The following is a 12052-nucleotide window of genomic DNA, read 5'->3' as shown; positions in this document are numbered from 1 at the left end:
GTGTTTGCTTCAGGCAGAGGAAAATGGAACCAGCGATGCAGGGAAACTCATGGAAGGAAATGAGTGCTGAGGATGAGAAAGATGACTCAGGGACTGGAGTCCCCAGGGAGAAAGCATCAGTTCTGCATTAAGACAGGGTGGAAGTTAGAGCCTCTGGAGATGGCTTAGGCTATGTGGGCAGAAGGACCAGTATACAGGCCAGGAAGAGGATGGCAATCAGAGGTGGATGTTCTCTGAGAGCTCATCAGTATGAATCAAAGGATCTGAAAAGAAGCAAAACAGGTTACAGGGAGACATGGATGCAGAGTCCTAGAAGGAGCCCTTAAGTTTGGGCCACAGGGACTGCTGGGTAGATAGAGTGTGCAGATCTGGTACCATCAGTCTGAAGTGAAGAGGACCAAGTGTGGTGAAGTGTGGATGTGGGGGACAGGCCAAGCTGGGGGTGCAGGTTTAGAGGTCTGCAGAATGCACCAGAGCATCACAGAACGAGTATGGAAAGTTGTGAGAAGGTGAGGAATTGCTGGTAGGTGGGAGGGGTTGGTCCACTGAGTTAGATGAACCAGTGTAAGCTGTGACAGGAGCCAGTAGCTGGGAGAGCAGAGGGTGCAGAGAGGCTCAAGGGAGGCACCACATCCAAGAAGGGTACACTCAGGAATGACAGAAGGTGAGGCATTCATATCAGCCATGATGTGAATTATAGGGGGAATGGGGGAGAAAGGAAAACAGTACCCAGAAAATAACTGGGAGCACTATGCCATTCAATAGCACAGAAAGATGGCTCAGGTCAGAGTGCTTCACAAACCAGCTTTTTCCCTCAATGGTAGACTTAAGAAGCTAGGCTGGTTATAGATACATGAATTAAAACATCTGGCCTCACTAGAGATTGGCACAGACTGAGAGGCTGGCAATGATGGAAGCAGACAGTACAAATAAGGAAGTGATCAGACAGGCCTAAGAAGACTCTTGAATCTGTGTTTTTTGGAAGGTTCCAAAAAAGTGTTGTTGAGGTGGAAGCAGGTAGCCATAGGATGATGGTAACAAACATTTTGAATCAAACTGGTCACACAGCTGATGAGAAATGAAAGGGTCAGGAGTGGATAGATCAATTGAAATTGTGGCTCACCCCTGATAATGGAGCCAGCATGGGAAAGCAAAAGGCTGAACTCAGGGTTTCCAAAGTGGGAGGTGTTAACAGATCTCCAGGTTAAACAATGAATGATAGGCAGACTTTAAAGGCCTCAGTAGAGGAGTTGTCTTCATAAGAGAAGCAAGTCAGGCAACACAGCCTTTATCTATTGCATAAACAACTTCGCTAATCTAGAGAACAGAAGAATATTAAAGGCAAACCATAGCAAAGTAGTAGCACCATGACTAATTAACTATAAAACCAGAAAATGTGAGTTAGGTGTAGTGGCAGGAAGATCACAAGTTCAAGGCCAGCCTGGGATACAGAGGGAAATCTTGTATTATAAAGAAAGAAATGGAAAGAAAGGAAGGAAGGAAAGAAGGAAGAAAAAAAAAAAAAAAGAAAAAAGACAAAGAGAGGGGTGAAGGGGGACAATGACAACTGAGAGAAGAGTTGGACATAGGTTGATTTATGTTTAACCTATCTATGGACTGCAACTTAACTGCACAGCCCAAATGGAAAAGGAATGCTGTTGATGAAACTGGTCTGTGTGACTAGAGTTCATTTCATGTCATCTGAGGACTACTGAGGACATTTCGAATGGTCAGATGGGTAGTATTGCTCATTGCAATTCCAGAATTAAACAAAATATTGTCTGTTGATTACTATTTCTGGTGCCAGACCAGACTTACACAAATAAAATAATTTGTCCAATTTACAGAGTTAATATGTGGTATGGCCAGAATTCAAATTATGACCTATCTATTCAACCTATATTTCTTTCTAATGTGCTACATTACTTTCCCGTTGAAGGAAATCATAAGCAAGAATTTCTATTTATTTTTTTCCCTGTGATCCTAAGGAAAAATAGTTTTCTGAGATAAGATAAATATTAAAAGTGTTAGATTTGGAAGTGACTGGTAATATTTAGAATATCTGCAATGTAAAAACAATGGATGGTAGAGAAAGAAAGACGAGAGGGTAGGTAAAGACTCATTACCACCTATGTCCTGGTATTTCACTTCGTTCATTGCAAAGTAGAGTTGAGATTGGCTATGGATTAAAATTCATGAATTTCTAATAAAACTAAGCAATAGAAAGGAGAAATCAAGCATATGGTAGGCCAAACACAAAAGTTGAAACTAGATTAGAGTTTATTACCACATTCTACTATTGATCAGGAAACCCTCTGAATCTAACAAAAAGAAAATTCTCTAATTGCCAAATTTTCATAAACAAAACCCAAATAGTCCACAGCCAGCAGACCAAAAGTTAAAACCTCTGGGCTAATAACATGTGATATCTGTTTTAAAAAGAAGTCACCTCCTCAGTGAAGCAGGCTGAGGTGATACCTATTCTTGCTCTCTTGGTGGAAGTGTTTAATGTTACTTGTTGTTTTCCTGTAATATATGTAACTACTGTAATTTCAATGTTGTTGTTTTGTGTATCTTGATATTGTAAAACTGTGCTTACTCTTTTAATCCCATTCCCTGCATCCCCTGTGGTGGGTCCCCTGAGTTATCCATTATCAGAGTACACATGAAGAGCCTGAGGAGCTAGTATTCTCAACTGGGAAAGGCCAGAGTTTTCAATGGGTTCATTTCACTTCCCTCTGTAATTAAGTGGTAAAGTAATGGCACTCCTTAAAAACAAAACAACCCATAAGTTTGGTGAGAAGTACAGTGAATGTGGAAGAATTCTGAAACAAGGATAGCTATTAAAAAAAAAAAAACAAAAAAAAAAAAACAGATAAAATGCATAGTCTCCCAGGACATATATTAAGGCTGGACCCCGATACTTGAGAGAATAGAAAGTTTAGTTATTGCCTAGTTGACATACTTCAGATACACACAGAAAACCAGACCAGGAGAACAAAGTAAAACTACAAGAAAATAGAACCTGAGAAATTTCACAAAGGAATAATGAAAGTTATTCCAGCTAGGAAAGTGCCTTCCCACCCAGGGGTAATAGACCCAGACGGCTGTATAACACAAACAGCTCTACTCGGGATCAGAGAGAACAACCTGGGATTCGGACTCGGCAATGGTGCCAACATGAATCTACCTCGTGCCAGAGTCTGAGTAGCCTAATCTAGCACCCAACACAGATAAGACTGGTCACGGGCTCCCATGAATGAACATCAAAGAAGGGAGTTAGGAGGGGGCTATAAAGTAAGTCAGACTATGCTCCAGATATAACTGAATGGTAACCAGGGGTAACTATTTACTAGTACTTTTATGATTTCTTGTAACTCTGTAACCTCCCTGATGTTTGCTAATACTGTTAATTTCTGTATTTCCTGTACTTACTTATACGTAGTAAAAACTTTAAATATTAATGTAGTAATGTGTGCTTATTTCTATGAAAGTTGGGTAACTACTGTTAAGCTCTACAGTGAGTATGGGAAAACCGAGTAAAGAATTCAATATTTCAACATTTATTTTAAAATGCACTGCTAAGACCATCCTAAATCCTCAATTTATAAATACTATCACTGGCACTACAGCTGGCTCTCTTCTACACCCCTTATGCCACTCTACCCCAAGATTGAACATAGGTCAAATAAATGATAAAGCCTTTCTCAAGTATGGACACAAGATGGTTGACTAAGCGACTCATTAAGCTGAAGCACTGCAGACCACAGCCTTATACTACAAGGTGCTAAAAGTGGTGTATTAAAATGCCAACCATCTGCTACATAACCAACTTTCCCCAGACACCTTGGAAAGAAACAACATGATTCTTATAAGATATATCAGGTATGGTTATGTTGTTTGAATACTAAACCTGAATTCTTTTTTGGGCTATCACAGTACACATTTTAACATTATCATCAGCAAGTTTTTCTCACAGATTTAGTTTTTAAATAATAGTTCTACAATAGTAACCAATTTTATGAACATACCCTACCTACCCCCCAACATTAAGTTTTTGAAAGAAGCATATTCTTGAAACTTTTAAATTTGTCCAGACATTCTAAGGGCTCAAGAGGTGACGCATTTTAGATCCCCAAGTATCTTCCCCCTTCTAAGAGTGAGTACCTGCTGTAGGATCCTCCTCCGGCAAGCGCACAAGTGTGTAGCATATTCCCGGCTGATTGTAAGTAAGGCTGGGAGCTGGGATGCAGCACAGTACTTCATGGGAATCGGATGGTTCCATCTGCACTGTTACTTTCTCCAGCAGCTGGTCATTCAGAGTGTTGGTACAGTCAAACTGAAAAGTCACCAATAGAAAAGTTGTGAAGAATAAAAGATGCTTTCTAACAAGCTGTTTCTACTCACTCACGGTCCACAGTGCAGCTCTGGAATCCACTAAACCCAACACCAAATAGCAATAGACACCAAATATGTCTCTTAAGAATTTTTTTTTTTTTTTTTTGGAGACAGGGTTTCTCTATGTGGCCTTGGGTGTCCTGGACTCACCTTGTAGACCAGGCTAGCTTCAAATTCACAGAGATCAGCCTGTCTCTGCTTACCTGAGTGCTGGAATTACAGGAGTGAGGGACCGTGCCTGGTGATTTTCTTTAGGTGTTAGGGATTGAAGCCAGGCCTCATGCCAGCCAAGAGTGTGCTCCCAACCCCCTCACAGGCTGTCTCTGTAAAGCACAGGCAGGTCTATTTCAAGTGCTTTGTTTTGAGCCATCAGGGTTCCTCTCCCTGATACTATCTCCACATCAGGGTGTTACTTACATCTGACAACTATCAAGTCTAAGCTCTTCCAACAACCCACTTAGTTTAACCATGTTTAAATGCTGATTTTTAAAATAGTTATGCTATATGTCTATTTCTTGAGACATTCCAACTTTATATCCTTTTAGATTTTAGTAATCAGAAGAAGAAAACTTTATACCTCTGAAAAGAAAACTTGAACTGTTGCTAAATTAATCATCTATGAAAGGAACTAGAATCATAAACTGAAGGGAAGCACTGTTTGGCTTCAAGTGTAGTAGCTTACACTTAAAGGCATAAAAACTAAGGATTCTTCTTCTCACCTGGAACACGATATGGTCAGTAAACATGTGCTTGATACAGCGCACGAAGTACTCTGTCTCTGCCTCCGTGAGCTGGACCGGCTCGGAAGACTTGAACAAGGGCCCCAGATTCATAAACTCAGGAACGGCAGCCAGTTGTTCTATTAAGCACAAAGAGAAAGAAAAGTACAAGTACAGTATGAAGGAGGCAGGAAGAGACCTTACTGAAATGCTTTAGTGACCACAGAGTAGAAAGATGGCTTCCTTCTATGGCATTACTAGTAATCGAACACTGAGCCCATGCGTCTCCAAGCGTCTGTGAAATCATCCTTTAGGTTACCAAGTTTATATACCAGATTCCTATATGGGGGAGTGTGGGGAGGAAACTAAATTGCTAATTTCTTTATCTCCTAACCAACAAAATATGCACAAGAATAACAGGTAGTAAATAAATAACTGGGAAGTCCATGGACACCTGGTAATTCCAGCCACCATAACCATGACACAGGAAGATTTACTAAACTGATAATTAATCAAAGCAGTAGATGCTATTAATTTATAATGCCTATGGATTAAATATTATTGCACTCATAAAAATATACCTTGGAAAATATCTTGCCTGGAAGGAGCCAACTTCTCTGGCTTAGGAGTCACAAGCGTGATTTCTACAAAGACAGATATAAACAACCAAGTGATTTCTTTCCACGTCAGCTAACTGCATACAGAAGATGGAAGTAATAACTCTAGCAGATACACAGTGACAAACAGCTTCAAGTATTGTGACATTTGTATCAAATAATTAAAAATAAAAAACCTTTCATTTTGAGATATTTTTCTTATTTTTATTTTGGGCTAAATCCAAGAGACTTAAAATTGAAACCCCAAATTAAAAAAATGTCATCTATCTTAGCACTAAAAGCCCTCCATGGAATAAAAAAAAAAAAGGGGGGGGTATAAAAAAAAAAAAAACACCCGGTGTGGTGGTATATTTCTTTAATTCCAGCACTCTAGAAACAAAGGCTAAGGATCTTTGTGAGTTCTGGGACAGGGCTATGTAAAGATACCTTGTCTCAAAAAACAAAGATTTTTTTAAAAAATGAAAGGGGGGGGGGAGGGAGGAGCTAAGGTTTTTATAGTTTTAGTTTTGGCTTTTCAAGACAGGGTTTCTCTCTGTTGACCTGGCTGGCCTGGAACTTACAGAGATCCTCCTGCCTCTGCCTCCCAAGTGCTGGGATTAAAGGCATGTGCTACCATGCCCGGCTGAAACTAAGCTATTTTTAAAAGCTTTTTCTAATTTTTATTTTCTGAGTTACAAGATATTCTAATATGTATACCTTTTTATGAAATTACTTACACAGAGAAAAACTAACAGTTTTATTACCTGACTTCTGTTCAAAGACAGGAGCCATAGCAAGAGGAATAGACTTCATATCAAACGGTTTTTCTGACGGCTCCATTGTATATTGGTGTAAGGCCTTTTCCATCCCTGGTATAGAGACTGTCAGACCTACAGACAGGAAAATCTCAGCATTATAATCTCTTCTCAGTTTTTTGTAATGGTTCTGAAGAAAGAGAAACACATAACAAAAGACTGTATCCCAGTGGTTCTCAACCTGTGGGTAGCAGCCCCTTCACGGGGACTGCCTGAGACGAGAAAACACACATGTCTACATAACAGTAGCAACATTATAGTTATGAAGTAGCAATGAAAATAATCTTATGGTTGGGGTCACTACATTATGAGGAACTGTATTAAAGGGTCAGAGCATTAGGGAGGTCGAGAACCCACAGCTATAGCCTAATTAAACAAACTAAAGATTCCTATATACAACTGCCTTATAAACTGCCTTATTTCTTTCAAGGAAACACGAGGGCAGAGCATAAAAGTCAACAAACTGCAAGCATCTCACAGAAAATAAATTATCTTAGCTATATAGGAACAAGAAAAGCAGAAGAAAATGAAATAGAGACAGCCATGAAAGAGGGAGCTTAAGAAGAATGAGGGATGAGCAATATTCTTTAGGCCATTTCACATTTTACAAAATATATTCTTATGTATTATCTTATAGGAACTGCTATTACCAAATTAGAATATACTTTTGTGAGTATGTTTCCCTAGACATGGAATTGCGTACAAAGATTAAAGCCATATATAACTGCCCAAAGGAGTCAGTTAATACATGAATCATTATAACATAAATACATTTGCTCATTTGGAGAACAAAAGTGGTACTGTCCATAATCCTGACTCTCACTGACCATTCAAGATATATGTAGCATTCAGGGCCATCTGTCTCTGCTGTAGCACATTCAGGTAGAAGGTAGCTCGGTCCCGTACCTCATCATCTGTATCCATCATACACCTGTTCAGAAGAAATGGCACAGGCATGTTTTTATATACCAAAGATGTCCAATAGTTTCACCACCACACCTGAAGTGCACAGCTGAGGTCATCCGATATGACAACTAATATACAACAGCTAGCATTTGCTCCTAAAAGTTCCGCAGTTCTTGAACTGTTATGAGTTACTAAAGAAAGGCTGCGACTGTAAACCAGAATCACTATATTATGAGGCACTGAAGCAACTAGGAAGAACACAATAAGGTGGCATATAACTTAGTCTGTTCTTGAACCTGTAACTACATGAGCCCAACAGAGACTTCGCTGCTCTATAGCTAGGCAACTGATATGCGACACTTCCTAAGGACACAAGAACAAAAGCACTCAGAATCCAGACACTGCTTTGTTCAAAGGACAGTCTGTTTCATCTGAACTAGGTCTTTGGCTTATGACTTAACTGCTTTAATTATAAAATGCAACGACAAAATATTTGCTAAGAAGGCTATCCCTCACCAAGTGAGGAGGCGCAGAGATCAGGAAAGGCTTCTATCTTTAATTCTTCATATGAATCATTTAACACTTCTTTCAAGTTAGTGCCTACTGTACAAACTGAGGTACAAATACAGGTTTACCTTATTGCTTTCTCAAAATTATTTTAAAGAAATCTAAAGCTCAAATTTCACATGTATTTTACACACATGTAACTGCCAGAAATAGAAAAAAACTCTATTTGCCCGTGACAATTAGCTCTATCAGCTCTGGTCTTAGCTCTTCAGTACATCTGACATAATACAAAGAGGGTTTTCACTACTTAACCATATGGAATCCTTATTTTCCAAAGCTGACATTAATTTTTTTTTTACATACCTTTGTAAGAGTACAAGGATGCTTGGGAGAAGGCTCTCATTCTGAGCTCCAAATTTAGCCAAAGCACTCACAGCAGCTATTGTGAAACACAAGACAAATCAACATAAATACTGGCTTCTCAGAGCTAAGCAGTAAGCATTCAAAAACAAATCAGACACCTCTGAGGCCAAGATGGGAAGATTACTCAAAGTCTGGGCTACAAAGTAAGTCCAAAACAAAAATACCAAAACTAAAAGCAAATTAGAGAAGCAGTTGGTATCCAGTGGAAATAAAGTCTTTTGTTTTCTTGACAGTTCCTTGATTTTTTTTTCTTCTTTTATTTATTCCCCCCAAGACAGGGTTTCTCTGTGTCGTCCCGGCTGTCCTGGACTCACTTTGTAGACCAGGCTGGCTTCAAACTCAAGAGCTCCGCCTGCCTCTGCCTCCGAGTGCTAGGATTACAGGCGTGCGCCACTGCACCCTGCATGGTTCCTCAACCTTACTTAGGCATAAATAGAATTGTGAAGCATCTAGCAAGCTCTATACAGTGACACTTTCATTCAGTGAGGAAAAAGAATCACGTACATATTGTATGTGAGCTGTATCTACCCTATGACAGCCTCATATATACCCTCTGGCATGATTCAGTTCATATTTCAAACAATGCCAAAAAACTATTATTAAAATTCCTTTCATTCAACAAAGATTCAGTGTTCACCTAAATACGACCTGAGTGTGGCTGAAGGTAGAAAGATAAAAGACATTGTTGTTGACCTAAGGGGTGAGAGTGCAGGGAGGAAGATGGGTAAATAAAGAGACTGGCTGGCCTATAAACCTCAAGTAGAACCATATCCAGGATGCTAGGGAAGGAGTGACAGGGGCTTATGCAAGGCAAGGAATTGAGACACTACTGTGCATAATTTTTTTTTTTTTTAAAGAACAGTTAGTTTAGCCAGAGAGAAGAGTCAGGACAAGAGTACTAGCAAGACAAATCAAAATGTCCTATGCTCAGAGCAGAAAGTGTTATTTCTAGACTTGAAGGAGAAACAGCTGAGCACTGGACCCATGTTAGAGTGAAAGTGAGAGACTAGAGATAAACTAAAGCCACACGTAGCTCAACCTCAATGTTTTAATTAAAGGTTACATTATTCCAGATAGACATAGGATATATTTGTGGTTTGCTTTTTAAGATTTATTTTAAATTACGGGTAGGTGCAGATGCTTATGTGTAGGTACATACACATGAGTGCAGGTGCTAGAAGGAAGCCAGCATATCACATCTCCTGGGAGCTGGAGTTACATGTGGTTGTGAGCCCCCTGACGTGGATGCTGGGAGCCAAATTCAGGTCCTAGGCGAGAGCAGTAAGTACTCTTAACTGCTAAATCAGCTCTCCAGCCCAATTTTCTGTTATTTTAATGACCATTCCTCACATTCCACAGACAGACAGACAGACAGACAGACTAGTTAGTTAGATGTCACACCCCTCCAGTGGAGTCTGTGTGACAAACGATACTGCACAACCCGAGGTGACAGCCCAGCCCAGGGAGAGCCCCCTGGGATGGGTGTGATGGTCCTGCCAGGAGTAACTGATTGCAGTCTTTCTTATTACTCATTTGTTTTGGAACATTCTGCCTTTGTTTTTACTTTCTTATCAGAACTTTTCAAACATAACTGTGTTGCTAGGAGACACCCTAACTTGGGACTGCAGCTAAGGGTCATTTGGCAAGTTTACCACCAAGTTCTGTTGCACCTGTTAATAAAAACATGGCCAAGAATTAATCACCAGTTAATATTTTATATTATGACTTACAAATAAAGTGTTTAAGAAAGCTCCAGATAGTGATGAGAAGAGCTAAGAAAAAACTGTCTTGACTCACAGATGTTTGGCATAATGAGAGACCCCTGACCTTTGATGAAGAGGGCACTGATACCAAGCTTATGACTTAAGAATGATGATTCAAGATTGATGACATTATTACTCTGCATCCTGTATTTTGAATTATATGAAAAAAATTGTGACCACAAAAACACCCCCTCCCCCGTTTCAAAAAAGGTGTATAAAAGGTGTATAAAGCTTGCTTGCCTGCAAAATATACTCAGACTCAAACACTACTCATGGGTTTGTCTCTGCTTATCACTCGCCTATCTTTGCCCACCGACACTTCGAGAACACCCGTTCCCAAGGACCTATCCCCAACTGAGACAGTCTGCGGCAGACAGACAGACAGACAGACAGACGAAACTAGAAATAGACAAGCCAGGGATCAGAAATAAATGAAAGGCTAAACCTGTACACAATGACCAAAATACAAGAGGATGAAGAAACCAGTAAGGAGGTGAAGTGACAGGACTATGGCACAGAACAGATGCGGGTTCAAGGATGTGACCTAAGCCTCCGTCTTCTGAGTGTAGGGTCACGCGGAGATTCCAGTTTGCATTAGTTTGAACTTCACACTGCATCTGGGGTGAGGGGTGGACGTTCATATTCAGGAGAGTTTTACGCCTATCAACAAAGCTCCTTTTAGAAGAATGTGAGCTATGATAAAAGTATTAAGCAGTCAGATTTGCCAGCTAATTTATATGTAATTTTTAAAAGGTAATGAAAGAAATTTAAAGGAGAGGGCCAAATTTTATTGAGCTGAAAAGAAAATGGAACAAGATCATATGACGGCAACTGGTAATGTCTTCTTTGAGTTTGTCTGGAAATGACGTGTAAGGATAGGATAAGGGCAGGAGTTAACGAGAGAGATGGGATTGCAGGAGAGTTTAGCTACATAGTGTAACAGACTACAAAGAACCACTTAAAATGAATATACGGACATATCATATATACATCCCTTTTTTTTAATTTTCAGAGACAGGGTCTCTCTGTGTAGCCTTGGCTATCCTGGACTCACTTTGTAGACTAGGGTGGCCTTGAACTCACAGCCATCGCCTATATACATTCTTATTTATTGCATTAATGAAAAACTAGAGGTTCCACTACAGTGTTTGAAAGGCAAAGGCTGTAGGTCTGGAAGTTGAAACACAAAGGTCCTCCCTGACCACAACACACCACCAGAGATCCCACAACCTCACTTCCCAGTTCCACTACCACCCCCTTAAATTACCTTTCTTAAAGGTGAGCAATTCCATCGCTAGTTATGTTCTACTGACTCACCAGCTCTGACAGCCTCGTTCTCCAGGACCACCCTATTAAAAATGAATCTGATATATTTGGAGGGGACAGGTGTTCTAGGGCCCTCTTTGCCCAATAAGTGGAGAATCTTAGTAGCCAGGACGGTGTGTTCACAGTCCTCAATGAATTCGCAGAGGTGGGCTAGGCCAGCTTCTTTACTCTCAGGGTTCTCTTCCACAATGCTTATTATGCAGTCCACGATGGCCTTTTTGTATTCAAAACCTCCCTGACAAAAGAGAAGGTAAAACTGCCGTTTGTTCTAAGGACTTTCTTTTTTTCCACCACCAACCAACCACCACCGCCATTCCCATTTTAAGGACTTTTTTTTTTTTTAAAGAAATGCTAGTATTTCAAAGTTCATGCTTATAATATTAAAATTTCAACCAACTTCCTTTATTTAATATAACAATAACAACAAAGTTTTCCCCCTTCAAATTGGGGGGAAAAGCCATAATAATACAGCAATTGGAATTATGTATGGTGTTTGAGTGGCATACAAAATTGAAAAAGAAGTATATTTAACACATGATAAAGAAATATGCTTAAAATACTAACGGGAGGTCCTGGGTTGAGTTGGAGCATAGGCAGGG

General features: G+C 39.9%; 1 protein-coding gene across 1 annotated transcript in view; it reads right to left on the bottom strand.

Moving 5' to 3' along the window:
* The window catches only part of Copg2 (COPI coat complex subunit gamma 2), a 124907-nt gene that overhangs the window by 29702 nt on the left and 83153 nt on the right, over window positions 1-12052 (bottom strand). The window contains exons 14-20 of the mRNA XM_051151773.1: window positions 11445-11688; window positions 8305-8380; window positions 7356-7459; window positions 6478-6603; window positions 5699-5761; window positions 5118-5257; window positions 4168-4339 (exon numbers count right to left, since the gene is read on the bottom strand). Of these exons, the coding sequence (XP_051007730.1) occupies window positions 4168-4339; window positions 5118-5257; window positions 5699-5761; window positions 6478-6603; window positions 7356-7459; window positions 8305-8380; window positions 11445-11688 (925 nt within the window). The remainder of the gene's footprint in view (window positions 1-4167; window positions 4340-5117; window positions 5258-5698; window positions 5762-6477; window positions 6604-7355; window positions 7460-8304; window positions 8381-11444; window positions 11689-12052) is intronic.

Source organism: Acomys russatus, chromosome 10 (assembly GCF_903995435.1).
Source record: "Acomys russatus chromosome 10, mAcoRus1.1, whole genome shotgun sequence".
Lineage (NCBI taxonomy): Eukaryota > Metazoa > Chordata > Mammalia > Rodentia > Muridae > Acomys > Acomys russatus.
Note: the sequence above shows the minus strand (reverse complement) of the source record. Positions and strands in the feature narration are given on the sequence as shown.